This window comes from Apostichopus japonicus, chromosome 7 (assembly GCF_037975245.1).
Source record: "Apostichopus japonicus isolate 1M-3 chromosome 7, ASM3797524v1, whole genome shotgun sequence".
Taxonomy (NCBI): Eukaryota; Metazoa; Echinodermata; class Holothuroidea; order Aspidochirotida; family Stichopodidae; genus Apostichopus; species Apostichopus japonicus.
Window position 1 is genome coordinate 16,965,582 of NC_092567.1, and position 26,083 is coordinate 16,991,664.

The 26,083-nt window shown below is 39.8% G+C and overlaps 3 protein-coding genes and 1 pseudogene across 4 annotated transcripts; 3 read left to right on the forward strand and 1 right to left on the reverse strand.

Annotated features, from left to right (window-relative positions):
• The first annotated feature begins 3,237 nt into the window (after positions 1 to 3,237).
• Positions 3,238 to 16,121, forward strand: LOC139970212 (lengsin-like). The gene is made up of 3 exons (XM_071975849.1): positions 3,238 to 3,483; positions 5,249 to 6,073; positions 13,437 to 16,121. Exons 2-3 carry the CDS (start codon positions 5,268 to 5,270, stop codon positions 14,044 to 14,046), a joined length of 1,416 nt encoding a protein of 471 aa, XP_071831950.1. The 5' UTR covers positions 3,238 to 3,483; positions 5,249 to 5,267; the 3' UTR covers positions 14,047 to 16,121.
• Positions 6,091 to 8,967, forward strand: LOC139969540 (uncharacterized). Its single transcript, XM_071974625.1, has 3 exons — positions 6,091 to 6,519; positions 7,257 to 7,391; positions 8,110 to 8,967. Exons 1-3 carry the CDS (start codon positions 6,254 to 6,256, stop codon positions 8,864 to 8,866), a joined length of 1,158 nt encoding a protein of 385 aa, XP_071830726.1. The 5' UTR covers positions 6,091 to 6,253; the 3' UTR covers positions 8,867 to 8,967.
• LOC139969542 (uncharacterized) lies at positions 9,113 to 13,396 on the reverse strand. Of its 2 annotated transcripts, XM_071974630.1 has the most exons (5): positions 13,212 to 13,265; positions 12,505 to 12,581; positions 11,396 to 11,569; positions 10,505 to 10,747; positions 9,117 to 10,228 (listed from the first exon to the last, which is right to left on the reverse strand). In XM_071974630.1, exons 1-5 carry the CDS (start codon positions 13,248 to 13,250, stop codon positions 9,913 to 9,915), a joined length of 849 nt encoding a protein of 282 aa, XP_071830731.1. In that variant the 5' UTR covers positions 13,251 to 13,265; the 3' UTR covers positions 9,117 to 9,912. The 2 variants fall into 2 exon arrangements, with proteins under 2 accessions (XP_071830730.1, XP_071830731.1); XM_071974629.1 differs by lacking the exon at positions 12,505 to 12,581 and having other exon boundaries at positions 9,113 to 10,228; positions 13,212 to 13,396.
• Positions 16,122 to 17,152: 1,031 nt separating the features above from the next.
• LOC139969543 (lengsin-like) lies at positions 17,153 to 22,159 on the forward strand (annotated as a pseudogene).
• The last annotated feature ends 3,924 nt before the right edge of the window (positions 22,160 to 26,083 follow it).

Here is a 26,083-nt window from a genome sequence, read left to right on the forward strand (position 1 = left end):
AGCATCTCTGATACTGAAAAGACTTTTCATTGCACAAGATGTTTGTTTTCTCCGTATTAAGAGTGGCTAATGCAAAATGTTCATTCATACCACAGTAATTTCTTCGTTGCAAACCTGCGTAAAGATTCGGCGTCCCACAGACCACTTGCCTCAGTTTTTTCTCAATAATTGTGTGTAATGCATTTCATTTTCATGAATCGTCAAAAGTAGCCATTGTCATTATGACATCGACATTGCTTAAAGAGTGATCTACATACTTATCATTGTCGTGGGAGCTGGTTGGTTTGGAAATACTGCAAAGCATGGCATCCATAAATGTTTTATCAGTTGCTCTATGGTTGGATGTATAGAGTCTGTGTTCCGCTAGCAACACGTAGTGTGCATTGAAGTACGTAGGCAATACACTCAATGTATAGTATGTGTGTGTGTGTATGTATGTAATTTAGATCCTCCTGCAACCTTTTAGTTTACTAAACCCGCCAAGCAAGTTCGTTTATGACAGCGGCGTAACGATGAGTCTGGGGGCCCCTGGGTCCAGGGAAGGAAGGGCCCCCTGGCTGCTGCGGAGAATCAACCGATGTGCGCGCAGCGCACATCACGAGCGCGAAGTTCCAAAGGCGTGGGTCCAGGGCCCGCCTTAGGGCCCTGGAAGCTCTGGGGTTCTACAAGCTCTGTGGTGCAATCTAAGCCGTATATGGACATTTCGTGGTGATTTTATCGACTGAGATTTTGGGGGAAATCTGCTTTCATAGACACAATTTGGGTCTGCCTTGTCTGTCATACTGGGAACATGAAAAAATGTGTTGCAAAGCTAGAATACATATAAGAGATTGAAAGGACAATAAGACCAAATGACCAAAGTCCAATTAACATAAACATGTATATTTCCACCCGTGGCGTAACTCCTGTGGACAAATGGTATCTAAGTTCCCGAGAACTTGGAAAGGCTAGAGCTTGAATTTACTGAGCCTGGCCTTCTTGTCAGCAAACATATCGATTAGTCCATCTATATCAAGTGACCATAGGTAGAACGTAGGTAGAACTGGCCAAATTTGGGGACATTTGGGCAAAATATCAGCAAAACGGTGGAAAATATGCCAAATTCGATTTACTGTCTGATACGGAAACATACAAATCCACACACAAATCTTAGGCATCTGCGATTTGGCCGATAGCTGAGGAAAGCATCAGCCAAAGGGGTTCAAAATATGCCAAATTCGTGTCATTTGGCCAGTTATCGGCCAATGTCATGTGGCAACCCTGACCGAGAGCGAATTCATTGAAATTAGAGGCGCTATTTCGCTATATTATGTACCAGCGTAGCCTCTCAAGTTCCAGTGTGTACCTCAGGCTCTTGGGTCAGTCGTGCGGAAGAAAGGATACGAGATTTGCAGTTGCATGGGCATATGATTTATGACGAACTATTCACGCACAGAAAAATGTGTCCACGGTCTCGTTTATAGTTTCTTTTCCAACGAAAACGTGCCGTTTCATAAAAAGAAAAAAAAAGGGTACCCCTCTTCCAAGTTCTGTACATCAGTGCAGCGGGGGCCCTTTGGTCGGGGCCCCTGGGTTTGCCCCGTCCGAGCCCATAGGCGTTACGCCGCTGGGTTATGAAACGAATCCAGTTCGGAGTTTCGATTTGCGAGAGGCGGATTTTGGGGTAAATGTGACAACAACAAAAAACGTCAGCATTCTTACAAGTGTTTAGACCTATAAGACCGCTTACATGCATGATGGTATGCAAGAAATGAATAATCCAAGATAAAAATGAATCTTCGACGTTCGATCAGGCCTACCTATATACATTCATTAATTAACTGCGTGGAATTTAGCGAGATCTGCACACTGTAGGTACAGGGATTTTTGAATAGTAGGTCGTTGGTGGGGCATAAGCCCTAGATATTGTGTACATTATTGGTGTTCGATCGCGGGACGCAAACTTGTTTTTTTCTCGAGTAACAACACTTTCACTCGTTTTACTTGATTTTCGACATTCACATCATATGTATAGCTACAGCATTTGAAGAGCTCAATATTAAATTAGTTGGAAAGTGCAGTATTTTTATGCTGGTACTAGATTGTCGCGACACTAGCCTTTTGGCTTTATCCACACATATGCATATGGCCACATTATCTAAGGAGCTCAAAGTAAATCAGTTGACAGGTGCAGCATTTTTATGTTGATATGTTGTCTAGACACTCCAAGTTTTACTTGATTTCTGACATTCACAGCATATGCATAGCCTATAAACATTATCATAGACGCTTTGCGTAAGATTTGTACACCGTACTACAGCGCAGTGTGCATTGCAGGCCGTCCAGGCATGTATATATGGTCTACCGCCAAATTTCTGGCTACGCTCCGCGGCAATTTGAGTCATATTGAAAAGCATTCGAATATCATAATTGATAGATAGGTGATCCAACGTAGCACACATTTATCTTCATTTAATTTGTATCAAATAGCAATAAATGTATTGATTTTATTTCCAAAGTTAATTTAAACCATGCATTTTACTATCGTAGCCCCGACAAATAAGTTATAAATGTATAGACTAACAGAAACGCGGACGGACTGGTTTTGCACCCTGGGCAGGCGTGTAGCCAAGGGGGGGGGGCGAAGGGGGCGAAAATAGAAAATGCTTAGATGCAACTTACAAGGCCTGGAAAGTGCAATTTCCAGCGATATGGGAGGCATTTTCAGCCAAATTTTTCTTGTAGGCCTACGCTTCGGGCCAACTTATGGTGGCGCTACGCTTAGATAGTTTGCAGAAACATATTTACGGCTCTGATAGTTTGCCTACAGGTTCGCCCCTCCCTTGGCAAATTCCTGGCTACGCGCCTGACCCTGGGTACTTTTTTAGTTTATTTAAACCAGTAAACTGTCGTAGAAAACCAGCAACGAGTTGAATGTATAGACTAATAAAAGCAAGATATGTGTCTGTAAGCTGTATCATAAGTTCAACATAGCCTAATCAAGTTTAATAGTTTTACCCAAAACGCTTGTGACCCGTCTAAGGGTCTCTGGTGAACCGCCATGAAAAGTGTTATTCAGTCAACGTACACTCAGTGTATACACCCGGCGGCCCCATTGGTGGAAATCCTGCCTATATTGACGGTTGATTAATAAAGCACAATAACAGCAGTTGATGTATATAGAGTAAACTATATTTCTTATAAGAATGTAGGGTCAAAATTCACACTAATACACATGCATATGCTACCTTGTTTGGAATAGGTGCAGTGAACGGTGAAGTTAGTTCATAATAGAGGTGGGACAATCTTTTGTCGCTATAGAGCGTAGAAAACCTATATATGTTTACTCAGCTGAGACTTATTAATTTTGTCGATTATAATGTAATGCCATTTGCACTAAAATACCGAGGAGAATCGCTGTACGAGAGGCTGTTTGACTACTATATCTGTGCCACTGAGCTTGTGCCACTGAGCTTGTGCGTTCTTTCAAGTCTGGGAAATTGTGTAGGTTTTTTGTTCTTGTTATTAATGTAATTGTTGTATTTTTTGATTGCATAAGCTACGCAAGTCATCTTAAGTTAAAGGCAATTTTTCTTCCCAGTTACGTTAAGTAAATATAGCTTTCACTAATATTAAAAGTTAGTTATCAGAACCATTAAGAAAAATTAGGAACATAAACTGTGCTTATCAAACTCGTAACCACCCAATCGCTTGCTAGGAGGGTCGTGTTGTTACTTCGCATGACAGTATATTGGTGAATCCTATATGTTTAATATGTCAATGGAAGGCTCGATTTAATTAAGGCAAAGATATCTTTCGATGAAATTTAAAGCGGACACAAAACACAACTAATCATCTTAAGCTACATGATATAGATCCTTGTGAAGGACAACTCCTAATAACAGCTCAAAACTTCTTGTTCCGTTAGGCTGAGATATCCTAGTTTAAAACTCACGTCTGGGGGTATCAGTTTGTACAATCTCTGCTTTCATATAGTGTCCGATTACGACCTGAAAACGTTTTACATTCTCCTTATTTTCTTTTCAGTATTTTCAAGGTAAAATGTCATTATAAGTCTTGACTTTTTTTGTTCACGTTGTTTTAGATTCGTCATTTGCAAACCCACCTCTGTTACAGAAAATAAAACTTACACTAAAACCAAGAATTACATGAAATTTTTTGTTACGAACATGTGCATGGCTAGTGATGTCATATTTAGACTTGATCAAGTCTTCAGCCTTGTGTGCGAAGGAAGTTTATTGAAGGATAAGTTCAGGTGTCATATATGTTAATCTTATATGAAAGAAGACAATAAAAGAAACACAATGATGAAGAAACTGTTCAAATATCTTATTCCGTTATGGAGATATTCAAGTTTAAAGTTCTATCTGATTGTGTATAAACTGCTGAAATCAGACTAGCTGTGATGTCACATCCTCACATTTCGGAAAAGTATAATCTACGTGGAACCCAATCAGACATCCAACTTGAACATCTCCCACATATTTCAAACCCGCATATCAACCCAGTTATAACGCAGATTGATGCTCATTAATTTCCTATGTAAAATCATTCATCCCAAAATGAACACGCGATTTGTAGACCACATCCAACCCACATTGGCGTTGCTCAAGTTAGCCCACGTATCTTTACCCACACATATTTAATACATATACAACACTGGCCCAAATTGGCGCTCCATGGTGAGCCCACGCTTATATTTACCTCCACGTAAGACCCACTTGGGACCGAAACTGTTGTAATGGCTGGGGTTGGACAATAAAACGTTTTTTTTTGCCAATAATTACCAATACTAACCAATACCAATACAATACCCGGCAAATGAAGTTTTACAACAACTGAGAGAGGAAAAATGAGAAACCCGTCCGAAAGTGTTGTTCATTAATGATATGTGATGATATGGATACGTGTTAGGGTGGCACTTTAACTGGTGCACAGATTTAACTCAAAAGGCGCCCATGACGGTCCATTAAAAAGAAAGAATACTATGTTGCCGTGGCTACTTGCGAAAGTACGAGTAAAAAGGGCAAGGGATAAGAAGCATTTCACGGAAATATATTCTTCATAGTATCTATGATATACTTATTTCATGTCACTTGATAAATCTTGAAGCAATCGTTCTATCATTTCTATACGTAGTAACTTCTATTTATTGTCGATTTTTTTTTATATATATCCTAAGTCATTCTGATATAGTTCCTTTATAAACGTTATTTTCAACAAAAGTCTTTGTTAATCCAATTTGCAGAAACTTGTGACCAAAAATTATGACGTCTACAGGGCAAAGCATGGAGCTACTCACGGCTGTGGAGAAGAGGATTAAAGATGATAACATTAAAAACATTCGCTTTGAGTTTCTTGATACCAACGCGGTCGCTAGATCTAAAACCATTCCTGCTCGCCACTTTAAGAGCACCGCCACATCTGGAATCCTGTTTCCAGGTTTCTGTTTTTCGTGGACAGCAAGATCAGACATACCCTTTGAAAGCTCTATCGCTAAGAAATACCATTGCTCTGATCTGGTATTCCTACCCGATCTGTCCACGTTCGAAGTATTACCATGGACTCCAAATACAGCGAGAGTGTTCGTCTCAGTATCGGATATCAGTGACGGCGACAAGGCGTTAATAGATCCACGAAACGTCGCTCGGGCTCAGTTAGAGAAGCTCAAGGACAGAGATTTGAGTATCTTCTCATCATTTGAATACGAGTTTTGGGTAGTGGATGAAGAAAATAGGAAACCGATCATCGATGGCGTAGATTGCTACGCCACCATTCGTCTCGCAAAGCACCAAGCATTTTTTGACAAGGTCGCTGAAAATCTCTCACAAGCCGGAGTCGATATCGAATGCGTCGAAACTGAATACGCCAAAGGTCAGTTTGAGTTGGTCATCTGCCCAACATTTGGAATAAGGGCCGCAGATAACGCCGCAACTTTCCGCACTGGTGTAAAAGAAATGGCGATGCAAAACGGATTTGTCGCCAGTTTTATGTCGAAGCCATATCCTGAAGAAGAAGGGTCGTCGGGGCACTTCAATCACTCATTAAGGAGCTTTAGATTGCACGACGCGGAGTAGTGCAACGGGGAAGTTAACCGACAGTGTACGTCTTCGTACTGACTCCCCGTCCTGTTGATTTTGTGCTTTAGATCTGTACGACGGGGGAAATGGCAGTCATGTGACCAATAAGAATCACGTAACCAAGAAGAATCATGTGACCAATCATATCACAGAGACGAATAGCAACCGTTGCTATGGTGTATGCACAAAAGTTTACAGCAGACGACATACACTTATACTTTACAGCAGACGACCGTAGTGCAAGATTTGAAACGATGGCAAACCTTCATAGAGTTCGTGAAGCAATTACTCTTGGGTATTTAACAGATTTATTAGACGACGACGAATTCATGTTGCTATACGATAACAACAAACCGTCAAACCCTGAATTCCAATATTATGATTACGACCCCTTCGATTTGGAAGATTATAACGATGATGAATGCAACGCATACTTCAGGTTAGTGACGCAACTTAGGCTATGCATTAACGTTTAGTATTATATAGACTTAGGAATAGACCTAATTTCCGATGATTAAGTTGCACATAGGCATAGACTAACTCCATATATACTGTTATGGAGGTTTATAAAACATACCGTAATATTAATAAACCCAGTCTTGTTTAAAGACAGGCTGGATTACCTCCTAATCGACACACAGATGTACCCTAGGCATACAAATAAAAATATAGGCTAATGGGCATACATTAGACTTCGAACGTGACATCAGATTCACTGACTGTGACTGCAGTTGCTGGGGGCTTCTCAGCAGTCAGTCCTACACCAGGCCAGCAATACGACAGTTGTTTTAAGCCTTGTGCCGCCGGAACCACTGCGCACTGCAGGGTTAGGAACCATTTTGTAATGACGCAGTGTGCTTTACACTGTGGGTATGGATGCGTGCAATGTTTTCCTATTGGTTACTGGAACAGAAAGCGTAAATTGTAATATCAAAATTGAGATTCTGACAGGTCCCACCTGTGCAACCTTCAGGGGTTTTTCTTGTAATAAAAATCTCAATTCGAACTTTTATCTGATGTGGTAACCACTTCTGCGAAAAACACTAAATCATTTTATTTCCATGATTCTAATTAAGTGCAAAGCCTGCCATGTTTTTAAATAATACACCCCTTACGTCAGGAAAAAAAGGGTTGATATTGAAATATTGCTTAACTTTATTCATCTTCGCTTTTTAGGTTCAAGAAAGATGATCTCTATAGATTGAAAGATGCACTTCAAATCCCGGAGAGCATCAAATGTACAAATGGATACCGTGTCCAAGGATTGGAGGCCATATGCATTTTGCTATCACGATTTGCATATCCATGTAGGTAAATATTTTCAACTTATGCCTTACCAAAGACTTTAAAATAGAACTTGCTGCCGTCTTGTTTTTTGCCAAGCATATGAGACAGGAATAGGATGCCATGGGACGGCATCTTAAACCGTCAACACTATTCAAACATTCAACTTATGTGTAGGCCTATGCTGAAGTTTCGTCATCACTGTTGTACTTTACCCATTGATGTATGCATGGTTTTCCTTTAATATATAAATTTAAATGTAGGACCACCATTAGGCATTAAAAAACTAGAGCACCAATGGTGCAGTAGCTCATACCTTTTAGGGCACCCCAAAAATTAAGGACAAAAATATATTAGGGCCCAAACATTTTTAGGGCACCAATTTTTTATGGGCCACAAAAAATGTTTAGGACCCACAATTTTTTTTAGGCCCACTTGACCTTTTTTATCAAAAAAACTTTTCTGCAATTGTTGATGGGATTGTAGGGTTTGCTTGTGACCACTTTTGATATGGATAGTGACAGATGACACATCACTACAAAAGCTCATACTAGAATGCTGGTGTGAGCTATAAATTAGTTGCCAGGTCTGTTATATGAAGAAATTGTGAGTTGTGCAAAAAAATTGTATGGAATCACAAGGGACATGTGTGTTTTTTTCTTTGCTGTATTGGTGTCCTAAGATTCCACCTTTCTCATTTGTAGTGACCCGCAATTTCTTTAGTATTTTATCTCTTCTCTGGCAGGTATGGGGATATGGTGAAGACTTTTGCCAGAGATGTACCACAGCTCTGCACAATTTCCACACACATGATTAACTTTGTGTACAGCGAACATTCATATCTTGTGGAAACTTTGAACAGGTTCTGGCTCTCCTCAGAACATCTTATGAGATATGCATCAGCCATTCATGCCAAAGGAGCCGCACTGAAAAACTGTTGGGGGTTTGTAGATGGTACAGTCCGTCCAATTTGCAGACCGAAAGAGTACCAGAGGTTATGTTACAATGGTCACAAGAGGGTACATGCATTGAAGTACCAATCTGTTACAGCTGCCAATGGTCTAGTTGCCAATCTTTTTGGGCCTATAGAGGGAAGGCGACATGATTGTTTCCTCTTGCGAGAGTCTGGCCTCTTGACTGAATTGGAACATAGGTCATATGATACACTGGGGAATACTTTATGTATTTATGGTGACCCTGCATATCCATTGAGGGCCCACTTACAAGGCCCCTTCAAAGGTAACCTAACAAATGACCAAAAGCTGTACAACCATTCAATGAGTAGTGTGAGAGTTTCAGTCGAGTGGGTATTTGGGGACATGATTAATTTCTTCAAATCAACAGATTTCAAAAAGAATCAAAAAATGGGACTTTCAGCCTGTGGTAAAATGTACATAGTTTCAGGCATACTTACCAATGCCCATACTTGCTTATATGGTAACTCAACATCAAAATTTTTTGAATTGGAGCCACCCACATTAGAGCAATATTTTCAAAGGTAATTTGGGGTTTGCTTAGACCAGCAAAATATAATTGTTAATTATGGTCTAATATGTCTCTTACATTTGAAATGCAGGGTTACCCAGTCTTATTTGTTTGTAAAAATACAAAGTATATCAAATTTAGTTTCACTCAAATATAATTTTTCCAGTTAAATATAATGTACAATATATATATATATATATATATATATATATATTTATGTGTTTAATATAATAACAAATTATAAAGAAATTCATAAGGGCCATAAACCAAGTGATTCTGAAATAATCTTGAGATTACATTGGACAGTTGGTATGGTCTTTGGTGACTCCATATTGGACTGTCTTTATGTCCTCTGGTACCCTCTTAAAACTAGAGCCCAACTTAGAGGAATATTGGTTTCTTGCTTAGAGGAATTTAAATTTAAATGATGCATTTGGGCTTGGATCAAATGACCATGACATGTTTTGTTTGAAAACATTTCCCTACCCAATTCACAACTTGTCTCAAAATATGACCCGTTTCCAACCTTTGGTGAATATAATGATTCAAAATACTAGTTTTTAACCACTAATTGATCTTTGGTGACATTGGATCACATGACCGTTTTGCTCGAAAACATTTCCCTACCCCATTCACAAATAACAGTCAAACATATAGTAGGATATCCATTTTGATTGAGAGAAGTGTATCATAGCACTGAAACACAGACAATCACTTTAAAATGTATTTTTGAATAATCAAACATTAATAAATCTCAGAAAAATGGGAAAATGCTGCATTTTGTATATTTCTTGATTGTCTTTCATTTTATTTTTAATTTACATGCATGTTTATGGTGCTTTAATTACAGATATATGACATGAGCTCAATTTGCTTCAAAAATTGACATTTTGTGAAATTTAGGTATTTTCTGTTGAAAACACAATAAGTCAACCATGCAAAGTTCATACTTGGTATAATGAGTATATGATCCCTATTGTTTTGGGAGAGGTCATCTGAGTTAAACCATTTATGAGCAATTTTGTACAAACTTGTTTTGGGGACATTGGTAGGAGGTGGGAACTTATTGTTTATTATTACCCTTCATCGATTGCATGAACATCATTAGCATGTTTTGCATCTGCTGCTGTTGTTGTGCGAGGTGTTGCTGCATTTGTTGTTGTTGCTGCATAAATTGTTGCTGTGTCTGCTGTTGCTGTTGTTGAAAGAGTTCAAATCGTCGATCTCTTTCAGCTTCGTCCCTCTTCACCTCTGCTCTTCTCATGGCGAGCTCTTCCTTCCTCATCTCTCTTTCCAACTCCATCTTTTGATGCAAAAACTGAAGAGCATCACTCCCACTGTTTCTTTTTCTTGGCATATTTTCTTTATCTGCAAAATGCCTATGACAAAACAAGATAAAGGTACATCATGAATTTCTTCAATATGACAGACCTGGCAACCAATTTTTGAGACAGAATGAATCCATGCAATCATGCTTGTGTGTGTGCACATGTGTTTATCTGTATGTATGTGACACTGCTTGTAAACAAAAGATGCAGGGTTCAACCCCTGTAATACTTTGCAAATTCAGCTGAGGTCAAATATTGAAAACTTTTTTTTCTGAATACCGGTATACCAACCAACCAACCCCATTTGAGGTAATATGAGTCTCTCACCTCTTCCTTGTCTCCACAAACGATTCACAGGCCCTCTTCTGGACCTCTTGTCCATCGAGGCGCCTCTGCTCCTCTTCACTAGCATTGGTCTTGGGGAGAAGCTCTGCATCATCTTCTTGGTTGGCCAAGTCTTCCAGAAGCACCCTCAACTCCCTTTGGCTTTCCGTTTCCTCAGGGCTAATGCCTGAAGCCCTCTTATCTTGAGAGTTGTTCTTCTGCACCTTATTCTTGAGGCTGTTGTACCTATGATTAGAATGAAAAACCAAATTAGGAATGTATTGAATCGAAAGAATAAGTGAATCGCCCAGAGGAACCCATCCCATAAAAAAAGTCCCTGGTCAAAAGGTAAACAAACCCTCTGATTGGCTCAAAAGATAACAATCTCTTTCTGGCCACGCCCCCTATATATCTTGTACACTTTTAACAATGAATATTCATGACCTATGGAAAAAAAAAACCAATGATGCAATCAAAGAATCCAGACGGGTCTACCCTTGCGATACGTGCTAAACATCACCTACGTCTCGTCTCGCACTTGTCTGTACATGAAACGGAACCACTGAAATTACTGGGGTTAAACCAAATTATAGTCTTAAGTTAAGAAATTGTCGTGAAAATGGAAGGCAAATATGTTCGTCTTGGTACAAACACAAACTTATGAGGGCTCTGAGGGCTATATGAGGGTTGTGAGCTACATGACAGTACAGTATATAGGAAAGAATGCAATGGAAGGTAAAAAGTGAAACATAAATTACATAGGAACCACCAGCACCACCAATTGAAATCCCAATTTTTTGGGAAAATGTAATTATTTAGTATGCTGGGAGGATTTTTCTTTTTCCTCTACGGTATTGTAGAGCATGAATTTAGCTTCTAGCCTCCTTAACATACCTGTCTCTGACAGCCCTTTGGTCCACCTTAAAGGACTGTTTTCTCAATTCGGTGGCCACTCCAGACCACACCTTGCCTCTTTCTAGACTGCCCCTTCGGAACTGAAATGGGTTTTGCAAGGCAACTTCCTTGCAAAGAATTATATCTTTTGCCTCTGTCCATTTCATGAAAGTCCTGAAATAGATTTAGAAGTGTATTTTGAGATTTATTTAATATTATATTACAGCCCAATAGAGATCAATTTTAACTTGATTTCTCGAAAACAAAATGTCTGATATGCATCAAACCTATAAGTATTCTTTATCTTTGTCAAAAATTAGAATGGTTCTTTCCTTGTTTTTCATTACAAAATCCTCAAAGCTGGTCCAATTTTCTGACAATCATACATGAACCATCTTACTGTAGATTTTGCTGGAAATCATTTCTAGCATACCTCTATCAGTGCATAGCACACACACAACATTTGAGCTCTAAACTTATTTATTTTTAAAATATGGTACTCTGATTTTGTTTCTCAAACAGGAATATGTCATATTTATGATGGTAAATGGGGTTGTATTTCCAATGGTAGAAAACATTGGAAAAATGTAAGAAATAAACACAGTCTGCTTGTTTACAAAAAAGCATAAAAAATCCATACAAGACTATTAGACAATCCATACAAAACAGTACTGCATGTAGCAGTCAACATTGATTAGGTGCTATAAAATTGAATTTTGGGACCAGTCATGTGCGGTTGAGTGGCCAGTACAGCCTTTCAACAATTAATAAAAAAAATCCACACACTTGTTTTTCATAACCATTACAACCCTGGAGCGTAAACACAAATACTTTTTTTAATTGGAAATCTATCATAATTGGTAATTATGTATGTATATTAGATCCACCTGCAAGCAGGCACTCACGAAAAAGCCTCATTGGCTTATCAAAGCCGCAAGCTGACCGAAGTCAGTGTCTTACATTCATATTTAAAGTCCATGATTATGAATTGTTAATTGTCAACAACTCTGTAACTGGACGACATACACTAATCTTGGAGTGACTTGAACCGGGGACCTTATGATTGAAAGGCACCGGCATTAACCACTGAGCTAACACTCCACTTATACCTGCTGCTACTACTAGGTTTCTTTATTGAGGAACTTGAACCCGCTGAAGCTTCATTACTATCTGAGTTGACAGCAGGCTGTTGAAATATGATGGAAAAAATCAATCAAATATATAGTAACTCAAAGCAAAATATCCTCTGATATACAGTATGTCACAGTGGATTTGTCCGCAATGTATATAAAAGATTATGATGTTTCACTAATTTCGGGCAATCAAACACTCTAAATTATGCACAGTCTTTTCTGCAGCAGAATTCTTCTATTTTAAGAGAAGCTAATCATATAATACGAAAGAACTGGCATCAATCGTAAGTTGTGTTTTAAGCCAGGCTGATTCCATAATGGTGTTTAACAACCCAAATATGCATTATTGGCAAAAATAAGTTGGTGTTTGAGGTGGTATAGCCTTTGCCCCATATTTTGCGGGATGATTTTATAGCTGACCTAGTAGAGGATTGCTTGTAAACGGTAGTGTGAGGGCTGACCCACTACACTCAGCCAGCTATGCCTAGGTCCTAGTTTAGGCCAGATGTTAAATTGTTAGGCTGCCGCTACTTCAACTTGTCGATGTGAAAGTCTGTAGTGTAACCACCCAACAACAGTCAGAATTGAGGAGTATAATTAGTATACACACTGGCAGTACGTAAATTCCGAGCCATTTTATACTTAAACGTCAAATTTCGAATAGAAATACCAAGAACTTAAACTGAATTTGTAAGCTCGACTCGCCCAAATTGTTCGTCCATCTTGACAATAACAACAAAATTGTGACGTCACATGTTATCGAAGTTGCCGTTTTCACGACAACGGGAAATACCCTGGACACCCGGTGTAAAATTTCAGGGACAACGGGAAGTCGACGTAGACGCATGCGCATAACACATACGTGTCGTCATTTCGTTGTAGAGAGCTCCGCGTCGTGAAATCTAAAGCTGCCTATTGTGGTCACTCGATGGTAAGACGCCTAAAACAGGTGATCCTTCTCGCCCCTACGGACTCTCAGAGATTGGAGAACATTGGATAGCTGGTCTTCTAGAACATGCTCCAGCATTATCCTTTCTACAGAGTCCAACTGTAAATTGTAGAGATAGAGTGAAACCAGATACATTCGCACCATTTAACGCCACGTGGGGAGTAGATAACCGTTCATGTGCGGTTCGTTTGAAGCCAGTCGGGGCTCATGGGATCTACATGGAGAATCGAATGGGATCAAGTGCTGGAAACCCTTACATAAGTCTAGCTGCTACAATCGCAGCTGGAATAGATGGTATTGAACGTAAGTTACCTCTTCCACCTCCAGTACCGACTAACAAGCCATCACATATTGCTGAGAACGTTCCCCCGGACACTGCCCTCCTTCCCGCTGATATGGAGGCCGCATTTCAAGCCCTAAAAAAGGATGAGATATTAGTAAGTGCTATTGGGGCCGACCTTGTCGACGCTCTGGAGTCCGTACGACGTCTTAAAATGACCACATTTGCTGCTGACAGTGATGTTGAAAAATTTGAATTGCACAGGCGTATGTATTTTGATTACGTTTAAACAAATTGAAAAAAAAATTACAGAGGATTTAACCGTTCCCCCTCGGAAAGAATGACGTCATAAAGCTCGTACAATCATCGGGCAGCTTAAATGCATCGACTTTTCTTTTTTTCATACTTTGATTTTGTCTCCCGATGAATTCATTTGGTAATATATGTTAATCGGTAGACTTTGGTGAGCTCTTTGATCATATTCTGATAACAACCAAAATGAAAGAAGAGTATTTCTTAATGGTATGTATTTATAAACCCTTACATAAGTTAAATGGGTTTTATTTCTGTCTTCAACATATTATTATTTTTTTTTTATAAATCAGCATACTTAGCATTTAATACGCAGATCATGACTAATAATATTATACATTTTATTTTGCTTTTTAACATTTGTGTTATAAAGTTCGAAATTGTTATAGAAGATTTGATGATTTAAGAAATATTATATTCAAACAAAAAGTTACATCAGAACATTTTGGGTACGGGGTATACCCTTTTCATTCCATTCAATACATTCATCACTTTTGTCCTGGAAAGGTATTTTCGTTTGAGCTAGGGGTTCATCTTCTAACATTGTATTCATCGTTTCTATAATTCTTTTCAATTGATTCCGCATGGGTTTTTAATCTGCTTCTTGTTCTTCTTTATTGGTACTTGCAATTTCCATCTGTTCCCTCCTTTTACCATTTAACTGTTTTGAGTGAGTCCGTGAATGTTGGTTCCTGCTGTATAGAGCTCTTGCTAGGAAACCTAAACTTCTAGTCTATAGCATCCAATTCTTCAGTTTCACTCACAGCATTGCATTGTGTCCCCAAGTGATCTTTAAAGTGCAGCTTCTTTCCATTCTATAGTAACTCTCTCATAGTGAGCAGTTCTTCTGCGATTTGGAGAGCAGTTTGCGTTCCAGTGTTGAGATCCTCATGGATATTCCTAGTGGTTTCTCTGAAGGGACGTTGCCAGGGGAGCAGGGGGCCAACTGCTCCCCCCCCCCTCCACCCTCTTTCAGTGTCGAATGTTAAAAACTGTTGTTTTTAAGCATGGTACTTTGTCAGTGCTTTTTTGATCGTGAATACGTCAGCTCCGTTAACTCGATTATAATCGTAGTAACATCCAGGCCTACTGATTCAGCTACTTACTTAGTTTGGCAGATGCAATTAGCTAAATTTAGTCTATAGCCTATTAGAAGCCTACAGTTGGCCACTGCGTAATAAAATACATGTTGCATACCTTACCGCACTCGATGGAGTGTCACGAACTGTTTGCACAACGTCGACAACGTTTGTTCTTATCCTTTCTGTTATGAGTTGTTGCACGAACAGCATGTTATGAAGCTAAGCTTGCAATCGTACGTGATACGCGCTTCCTATAAATAATGATTACACTGCTAATACACTGCGATAACGATATTTGTTTTTAGGCCACCGCACATCTGGCTGTCTTACAAAATATGAAAGTTTATATTGTCTATCAGTTAAGTTCGTCAAATGTATTAAATTCCAGACATTGGACAATAAACAAGTATCATCCTACCCGGAAAATTGTAAAAGGGCACTATATATGTTTGTCTTTCTGATATAATATGTAAAAGAACATGTAAAGAATTCAAACAGGAAACAAAATCAAATTATGATATCATATGATAATGATGAAAGTGGCAAAACATTGCACCAGATCGCATCTAAAGACCTTCAATTGTTCAAAAATATATCAAAGGGGAGGGGGACCCCTACTCACCTTAATCCCCTCCCCATATCAATCGCAATATGTGCTTTCCCCCCCCCCCCTTTCAAATTCCTGGCTACGTCGCTGTTTCTCTGAGGGCTTCTATTTTGTCAAGAGTGGCTTGATCGATGTCTTGTGCTACAACATGCACGCGTGCATGTTGTCTGCCTTAGTTGCATGTTTTATATACATTTTTAAGGATTTTTACGCTGTTTTTCGTTAAGTATACGGTATCCTATGAATTTCATTGCATCTCTTTTTGAAAATGTGTTATATTTTTTGACCAATATCAAAGTCTTCATTCTCAAATGTTATTTCATTATAATGCCTTATATGAGGTTTTAGTCCACACTGCTCTAATAAACCAATCAGAAAACGATTCAACTTTGTCTCTCTTTAAAAATCTTGTGATTTTGAAAAATAGAGGGCGTGTTTTCACCCGCTACACCATCCCCTTCCTCACCCTAGATAATGGGGATATGAGCGGAGGGCTGGTTGCAGAATGTTTTCTTCACCAAAGGTGTCTCCACCGATGAGATCAATTTCATATAATGGGATATTTTTCAGCTATATGATAACAATAATAATATCTTTGGATGTAAACTAATATTTCTTTTAAACTATAATGATATAATTGCATATCTTAACAAAATAATGTGATAGGAGGATACGGCACACCGTCATTTGTTATCGGGTTTCATACTTAGATAGATACACAGTGATTCATTGAGAAATGTTTCCCCATAAGGCTGCGCTGCGTAATCACATTCTATAGGTCAGGAGCTTTCAACACCTACATGCGCCATTTAAGGTCTATGGACAGACCACGAATTGATTCCGCCATGATTACTTCTCCCAATTCGCAACTTCCACCAACATGTAATCATGGTAGACACATTTTAGAACAGAACTTCTTGGCGATATTGAGTGCACGAAGGCTTTAAAACACACGTGGGCCGCCAGCAGTTACGCAACTTACGCTAAATGTCAGCATGTATAGGCTATCTGATTTGAGTATAATATATCTAAAATTATTGTTTGGAAGTATAGCCTACGACAATATTTGTAGGAAAAGGTACAACTATAGTTCGGAAGCGCTGAATACTCCAAAATACGAAAAAGAATGTTATAGCTATAGGTCGCCTACTGTGAAGAGTTGGTCACATGCACGCATGTTGCCAGTGCATGTGAGTAACATACACGAATTTGCCGCATGCTACGTGCACGTATAGGCCTACATGTGGCTTTCTCCACCGTTATCAATCACACGGCAGTTACCCTTTATGTACAATGTTAGGTTACTTTGAGTGACATGACCCTTGTCACTTGAGGTATGTGAATGATGATCATATTACAAGTTCAACTGTGTTTATCGAAAGGTTCTCATAGAATATCCACGTGTAATGACAAATGTTTCAACGTTTTGTCTTCTGACTAATATAATATACTAATATATTGAACCTGAAACCAGCATGAACAATTCATTTTCATTTTCGAGTAAAAGTCTGATACGACGAGTGGGGATTTTTTTTTTTCAAAGATCGTTCCCAAAACTTGAAGTATAGACTATTCGGCTGATAGCTTGATTTGTGAGGAGTATCAGCAGTAGCCTTTTGTTTTCCAATGAGAAGGGAATTATCCTACTTTAGTGAGAATATTGACAAGTTTAATGGCATTCCTGGTAAAATTATCAGGACAGTGTTTTAGCGGACGATAACAAACGCCGTCATGACCTAGAGGGGAGTTACTTTACCGGTATTATTTGTGTTAGCGAGCTTTACGTTCCAGTCAATAACAGTATAAACGGGTGGTAAGTTCATGCTCAAGTTGAAGAGGAATATCCTTGCAATTGAATTGGCTCAAAATTGGTAATTTAAGTAGCAGTATATCCTAGGAATCTGATTGATTCGTTATTAACCTTTATTAACATACATAATTTCTAACATTAGCCTAAGGTATTAATATAATGGATTTTATGATAATAATTGTATATAAAGTAACCAAACCTGACATGGTAATTAAGACTCGTATAGCTTATCGAGCCTCATATGCTTTCGTTAAGCAAGGCCGACAGGGGAGGAGGTCCAGTTGGCCTACTACTTGAAAACCCGTTGTCTCCTAAGTCCACTTGACATTCTTATTCAAGTGTATATCATGCAGCTAATTTATAGGGCAAAACATATTTATCGGCGTGAACTTTGTTATCGAAGAAAAGTTAATTCTAGCAGGTTATCACAGTGGCGTAGCCAGACGGGTGCATCGGGATAGTATCCGTCACCCCCCCCCCCTCCCTTCTTTCTACTTTGGGGGACTTTGGGCGAAATAAAATTTCGGGGTAAGCCAACCCCTCTGCCCACCACCACCAGCAATTGCAGGCAGCATCTTACAAATAATTCCTGAAGTACAATACATAAACTGATATCTTGTACACAAGGTACAACATATATGTTGAAAATTCTTCAAAATTGTTTAAAAAGTGACAAGATATGGGAACCTCCAACCTTTTTTGAAAATATTTCTCAAAGGGACGTGGGGGGCACTCCCCTTAGACCACTCCCATGGACGACTTATAATAAATATTTCCCTCGCAACTAATGAAGGTCTTTGCGCCTCTGGGGTAGAGCCTATACCGTTAAATGTATAGTCACCAATACTCTCTTCTCCCTGGTGTTTGCTACTGCCAAGGCTTAGCAAAAAAAAAAGAAACAGATAACGCAATTTGTAATAAAAAATCCTTATATGGTCTTTGTAACCTTCATGAAAACCCACTTGTGACCGATATGTATATTTACTCAGCACATAGAACACAATTGGGCATCCATGGTTTACCCACACTCATTTGCGCAAGTGAAACTCATATAATCTACGTGGAACCCAATCAGACATCCAACTTGAACATCTCCCACATATTTCCAACCCGCATATCAACCCAGTTATAACGCAGATTGATGCTCATTAATTTCCTATGTAAAATCATTCATCCCAGAATGAACACGCGATTTGTAGACCACATCCAACCCACATTGGCGTTGCTCAAGTTAGCCCACGTATCTTTACCCACACATATTTAATACATATACAACACTGGCCCAAATTGGCGCTCCATGGTGAGCCCACGCTTATATTTACCTCCACGTAAGACCCAATTGGGACCGAAACTGTTGTAATGGCTGGGGTTGGACAATAAAACGTTGTTTTGCAAATAATTACCAATACTAACCAATACCAATGCAATACCCGGCAAATGAAGTTTTACAACAGCTAAGAGAGGAAAAATGAGAAACCCGTCCGAAAGTGTTTTTCATTACTGATATGTGATGATATGGATACATGTTAGGGTGGCACTTTAACTGGTGCACAGATTTAACTCAAAAGGCGCCCATGACGGTCCATTAAAAAGAAAGAATACTATGTTGCCGTGGCTACTTGCGAAAGTACGAGTAAAAAGGGCAAGGGATAAGAAGCATTTCACGGAAATATATTCTTCATAGTATCTATGATATACTTACTTATCATGTCACTTGATAAATCTTGAAGCAATCGTTCTATCATTTCTATACGTAGTAACTTCTATTTATTGTCGATTTTTTGTTGTTATATATCCTAAGTCATTCTGATATAGTTCCTTTATGAACGTTATTTTCAACAAAAGTCTTTTTTAATCCAATTTGCAGAAACTTGTGACCAAAAATTATGACGTCTACAGGGCAAAGCATGGAGCTACTCACGGCTGTGGAGAAGAGGATTCAAGAAGAAAACATTAAAAACATTCGCTTTGAGTTTCTTGATACCAACGCGGTCGCTAGATCTAAAACCATTCCTGCTCGCCACTTTAAGAGCACCGCCACATCTGGAATCCTGTTTCCAGGTTTCTGTTTTTCGTGGACAGCAAGATCAGACATACCCTTTGAAAGCTCTATCGCTAAGAAATACCATTGCTCTGATCTGGTATTTCTACCCGATCTGTCCACGTTCGAAGTATTACCATGGACTCCAAATACAGCGAGAGTGTTCGTCTCAGTATCGGACATCAGTGACGGCGACAAGGCGTTACTAGATCCACGAAACGTCGCTCGGGCTCAGTTAGAGAAGCTCAAGGACAGAGATTTGAGTATCTTCTCATCATTTGAATACGAGTTTTGGGTAGTGGATGAAGAAAATAGGAAACCAATCATCGATGGCGTAGATTGCTACGCCACCATTCGTCTCGCAAAGCACCAAGCATTTTTTGACAAGGTCGCTGAAAATCTCTCAGAAGCCGGAGTCGATATCGAATGCGTCGAAACTGAATACGCCAAAGGTCAGTTTGAGTTGGTCATCTGCCCGACATTTGGAATCAAGGCCGCAGATAACGCCGCAACTTTCCGCACTGGTGTAAAAGAAATGGCGATGCGAAACGGATTTGTCGCTAGTTTTATGTCGAAGCCATATCCTAAAGAAGGAGGGTCGTCGGGGCACCTCAATCACTCATTGTGAGAATCGAATGGGATCAAGTGCTGGAAACCCTTACATAAGTCTAGCTGCTACAATCGCAGCTGGAATAGATGGTATCGAACGTAAGTTACCTCTTCCACCTCCAGTACCGACTAACAAGCCATCACATATTGCTGAGCACGTTCCACCGAACACTGCCCTCCTTCCCGCTGACATGAAGGCCGCATTTCAAGCCCTAAAAAAGGATGAGATAATAGTAAGTGCTATTGGGGCCGACCTTGTCGACGCTCTGGAGTCCGTACGACGTCTTGAAATGACCACATTTGCTGCTGACAGTGATGTTGAAAAATTTCAATTGCACAGGCGTATGTATTTTGATTACGTTTAAACAAATTGAAAAAAAAAATTACAGAGGATTTAACCGTTCCCCCTCGGAAAGAATGACGTCATAAAGCTCGTACAATCATCGGGCAGCTTAAACGCATCGATTTTTCTTTTTTCATTCTGTGATTTTGTCTCCCGATGAATTCATTTGGTTATATATGTTAATCGGTAGACTTTGGTAAGCTCTTTGATCATATTCTGATAACAACCAAAATGAAAGAAGAATATTTCTTAATGGTATATATTTATAAACCCTTACATAAGTTAAATGTTTTTTTTTCTGTCTTCAACAGATTATTATTATTTTTTAAATCAGCATACTTAGCATTTAATACGCAGATCATGACTAATGATATTATACATTTAATTTTGCTTTTTAACATTTGTGTTATAAAGTTCGAAAATGTTATAGAAGATTTGATGATTTAAGAAATATTATATTCAAACAAAAAGTTACATCAGAACATTTTGGGTACGGGTATATATACCCTTTTCATTCCATTCAATACATTAATCACTTTTGTCCTGGAAAGGTATTTTGTTTGAGCTAGGGGTTCATCTTCTAACATTGTATTCATCGTTTCTATAATGGGTTTTTAATCTGCTTCTTGTTCTTCTTTATTGGTACTTGCAATTTCCATCTGTTCCCTCCTTTCACCTTTTAACTGTTTTGAGTGAGTCCGTGAATGTTGGGTGGGGGCGTTGGGGGGGGGGGCTTAAAAGTGTTTATATAATTGTCAACTTTGGCTTTCTTATTTGCAGATTAGATTATCAAAATACATTCTTCATGAAAATAAACTTGATTGAAATAACTGATATTAATAGTAGTAATCCCTGAGAAGGACAGTCGAGAGGAAATTTAACTTTTGACAGATATGAAAGAGGGAGATATTTTAAGAATCCTGGTTAAATTGGCATCCACTTTATAACCAGTTTTCATCGTTTGGGAAGTTGGCATATCTTGCAGCAGAAGTGAATGTCAAGCAATAAGTGTCATGTCTTAGTAGCACACTAACGAAAGTTCTGTTTTTTGTTTTTCAAATTACGTTTCTGCTTCAAAATTGGGATTTATCCCAGTACGAATACCCTGCAGTGATTATAACATCGTTAGCTTGACATCGACTTATGTAAAGTTAGGACCCTATGTAATCCTTTGTCAAAACCGTAAAGTAAAGAAATCCATACATTTTTTTCTTCTTCTAACAGAGTACTTCTATGACATCACACCTGTTTGCTTCAAGTTTACCTAGCGTACAATACTGTGGCAATTTCAATTATTGATATCTCAAGGAATGTAGGAATGGAATGTAATAACATTTCACCTGGATTCTTGGAATGTGTTTCATATGTATCCAGTCTCTGGGCTTCCTTTTTTAATGATCTCAAAATTTTGGAACCTGGTTTGCTTTTTTGTTTTCCAAACTGATTTGTTTAATTTAATTTGTTACTTAAATTGAGATTATAGATACTGATGGTGAGTATCTTCACTTCTGTTGGTTGAATTAATCATGCAATGAACCAATTGTGTGTGGTGAAATCTAAGCAGAGTGACTTAAATAAGAAGAATTTACAAAACTGATTGTTCTCGTCTCATCTTCCGTGTTTTTTATTTTCTTCTCATGTCTTTCTCCTATTGGTTCCTAACCCTGGTTTCATCCATAAAAATAATAGAGAGACATTCTATGAATTTTGGGGAAAGCTAGCATCTCTGATACTGAAAAGACTTTTCATCGCACAAGATGTTTGTTTTCTCCGTATTAAGAGTGGCTAATGCAAAATGTTCATTCATACCACAGTAATTTCTTCGTTGCAAACCTGCGTAAAGATTCGGCGTCCCACAGACCACTTGCCTCAGTTTTTTCTCAATAATTGTGTGTAATGTATTTCATTTTCATGAATCGTCAAAAGTAGCCATTGTCATTATGACATCGACATTGCTTAAAGAGTGATCTACATACTTATCATTGTCGTGGGAGCTGGTTGTTTTGGAAATACTGCAAAGCATGGCATCCATAAATGTTTGATCAGTTGCTCTATGGTTGGATGTATAGGGTCTGTGTTCCGCTAGCAACACTTAGTGTGCATTGAAGTACGTAGGCAATACACTCAATGTATAGTATGTGTATGTATGTATTTTAGATCCTCCTGCAACCTTTTAGTTTACTAAACCCGCCAAGCAAGTTCGTTTATGACAGCGGCGTAACGATGAGTCTGGGGGCCCCTGGGTCCAGGGAAGGAAGGGCCCCTGGCTGCTGCGGAGAATCAACCGATGTGCGCGCAGCGCACATCACGAGCGCGAAGCTCTGGGGTTCTACAAGCTCTGTGGTGCAATCTAAGCCGTATATGGAACATTTCGTGGTGATTTTATCGACTGAGATTTTGGGGGAAATCTGCGTTCATAGACACAATTTGGGTCTGCCTTGTCTGTCATACTGGGAACATGAAAAAATGTGTTGCAAAGCTAGAATACATTAAGAGATTGAAAGGACAATAAGACCAAATGACCAAAGTCCAATTAACATAAACATGTATATTTCCACCCGTGGCGTAACTCCTGTGGACAAATGGTATCCAAGTTCCCGAGAACTTGGAAAGGCTAGAGCTTGAATTTACTGAGCCTGGCCTTCTTGTCAGCAAACATATCGATTAGTCCATCTACATCAAGTGACCATGCCTCCTCGCTCTCGATGGATAGGATAGCCAGCGAAAGCAGTCGATCTTGAGAAATGGTTGAACGTAGGTACAACTGGCCAAATTTGGGGACATTTGGGCAAAATATCAGCAAAACGGTGGAAAATATGCCAAATTCGATTTACTGTCTGATACGGAAACATACAAATCCACACACAAATCTCAGACATCGGCGATTTGGCCGATAGCTGAGGAAAGCATCAGCCACAGGGGTTCAAAATATGCCAAATTTGTGTCATTTGGCCAGTTATCGGCCAATGTCATGTGGCAACCCTGACCGAGAGCGAATTCATTGAAATTAGAGGCGCTATTTCGCTATAATATGTACCAGCGTAGCCTATCAAGTTCCAGTGTGCTCCTCAGGCTCTTGGGTCAGTCGTGCGGAAGAAAGGATACGAGATTTGTAGTTGCAGGGGCATATGATTTATGACGAACATATTCACGCACAGAAAAATGTGTCCATTGTCTCGTTTATAGTTTCTTTTCCAACGAAAACGTGCCGTTTCAAAAAAAGAAAAAAAAGGGTACCCCTCTTCTAAGTTCTGTACGTCAGTGCAGCGGGGCCCCCTTTGGTCGGGGCCCCTGGGTTTGCCCCGTCCGAGCCCATAGGCGTTACGCCCCCGGGTTATGAAACGAATCCAGTGTCGAGTTTCGATTTGCGAGAGGCGGATTTTGGGGTAAATGTGACAACAACAAAAAACGTCAGCATTCCTACAAGTGTTTAGACATATAAGACCGCTTACATGCATGATGGTATGCAAGAAATGAATAATCCAAGATAAAAATGAAACTTCGACGTTCGATCAGGCCTACCTACATACATTCATTAATTAACTGCGTGGAATTTAGCGAGATCTGCACACTGTAGGTACAGGGATTTTTGAATAGTATAGGTCGTTGGTAGGGCATAAGCAGGCGCGTATCCAGGGGGCGTTGGGGCGTGCGCCCCCGGGTAAGGAAAAGAGGAGAGAAAAAAAGAGAAGAAAAAAGGGGAAAAGAGGGATAAAAAGAAAAGGAGGAGAGGAAGGAAGGGAAAAGAAAAAGAAGAAAGAGAGAAAAAGGAGAAAAGGATGAAGTAGAAGATAAACGCCAAGACCTCGGGAAGAGAAAGAGGAACAGTCATAATTACAGCGCTGATCCCTATTATATACACAGGGTAGCCAGTGACAGATCGAAGATTACAGAGGGGACGTGCGCAGTGGCGGCGGAACCGGGGGGCTTGGGGGGTTCTAAGCCCCCCCCCAATAAAAAAGTTGAGGGGGCAAATGCATGATAAGCCCCCCAATATTTACCAAGGCTCCGAAACGTGCATCTGCCCATTTTTCAATGCATACTTGTCGATCTGTCCGATGCACACGTATACTCTATAGGTGTAATAATTTTAGTAATTGCTGGGGGACCCTCGGCCCGTCCCCTGGCTATAGACCACATTGTCACCCCAACCGCGTCTTCACGCCCCGTGAAAAGTGGAAGCAGTGAGTGTGAGTACCGGTAAGCGTAACACAACTTCGTCTTAGGCCAATGACTTGCCTCATTTCAGCCAGTTCTCCAACATCCCCTTACTTAGTGGCGGAGCGTCCATATATACAGTCAGGGGGCGGATGCCTCCCCCCCCCCCCTGACGGACTCAAATGGACTGCTGGCGCCCTTTTCAGCTTTTCACTACTTTTTACTTATTCGCGATTTTTGACTATTTTATTGCGCTCTCATATACCTATTGACATTTGTCATATTCTGTTGGTGTAATTTTCCGACAAAATGGCGACGACACCTATTTATTCTCCGTTTATCTGCAAATTAGCAAGGCCCCGGAAAGGGTCATTTCCTGCAATCTAGGGAGTATCTTTACTCAAAAATTTCTGTACGCTCCGCGCCAACCTGTGGTGGCGCTCCGCTTAGATAGTGTCGAAAGCGCCCCTACAGACCATTCTTGCCCTCCCTGACCAATACTCTATAGCTCCGCCACTGCCCTTACTACACTCAAAAACATCTTTGCGAGTACACTACGAGTAATAGCTACTCTCTTAAAAAACCATCGAATATACAAATTACAATGTTTTTACAGACTTTTACGTGCAATCTGAGAAATTGCAGGCTTGAGACCCATGTTTTAGGGCTAGGTATTCGCAGCATAAAACACTCGGGAAGTGCCGTTTCCGGCCATCTGGGGGTTTGAAAAAAACCAAAATTTTCTTGTACGCTCCGCGCCAACCGATGGTGGCGCTTGGCTTAGATAGTCTCCACACATTAGCGCCCCCAATAATTTTTCCGTTCCGCCGCGCCTGGACGTGCGCCTCACCCTACCCCTTACACCGACAACTCCATTTTTAGCTCATACCAGCATGCTGGTGTGAGCTATTGTTAAAGTGCGGCGTCTATCACTCTATCACTCTGTCCGTCAACAATTGGTAAAACCGCTCCCACTCACACAGTATTTAATGGAATTTCATGAAACTTGGACACAAGGACCATTGGGTATAGGGCCATCAGAGATGGTCCGAAATTTGGGGTCAATGGTCACCTGTGGGCCGTAATGGGCCATTTTGTGGAAATACGCAAAATGCTTCTTCTCCTACAGATTCCATGGTACAATGTTGAGGGTTTGTCACGATAGTACTATGGAAGTTTTACCTTCAGGGTGTTCATGAATTTGAGATCAAAGATCAACTAGGGGTCTTTTGTGGCCCGGGCCGCGGCCCTACATTTTCAAATTGCTCCTGTTCGTACAGTGTATGGCCAGTTATAATGAAACTTGGTCACAATGTTTCTCGGGATGAGAGTTACGAGGGGTGTTCGGAAAATTGAGGTCAAAT

Bases quoted from the DNA above. Each gene is read 5' to 3' on its own strand.
- LOC139969540 (XM_071974625.1), top strand. From the start codon at position 6,254: ATGGTGTATGCACAAAAGTTTACAGCAGACGACATACACTTATACTTT. The intron at 6,520-7,256 runs GTTAGTGACGCA...TTCGCTTTTTAG, and splicing joins GAATGCAACGCATACTTCAG to GTTCAAGAAAGATGATCTCT. The intron at 7,392-8,109 runs GTAAATATTTTC...CTTCTCTGGCAG, and splicing joins CGATTTGCATATCCATGTAG to GTATGGGGATATGGTGAAGA.
- LOC139969542 (XM_071974629.1), bottom strand. From the start codon at position 13,381: ATGCGCATGCGTCTACGTCGACTTCCCGTTGTCCCTGAAATTTTACAC. The intron at 11,570-13,211 runs GTTTAAGTTCTT...AATCTATTTCAG, and splicing joins GAGTCGAGCTTACAAATTCA to GACTTTCATGAAATGGACAG. The intron at 10,748-11,395 runs GTATGTTAAGGA...TTCTAATCATAG, and splicing joins CAAAGGGCTGTCAGAGACAG to GTACAACAGCCTCAAGAATA.
- LOC139970212 (XM_071975849.1), top strand. From the start codon at position 5,268: ATGACGTCTACAGGGCAAAGCATGGAGCTACTCACGGCTGTGGAGAAG. The intron at 6,074-13,436 runs GTAGTGCAACGG...TGAAATCTAAAG, and splicing joins TTTAGATTGCACGACGCGGA to CTGCCTATTGTGGTCACTCG.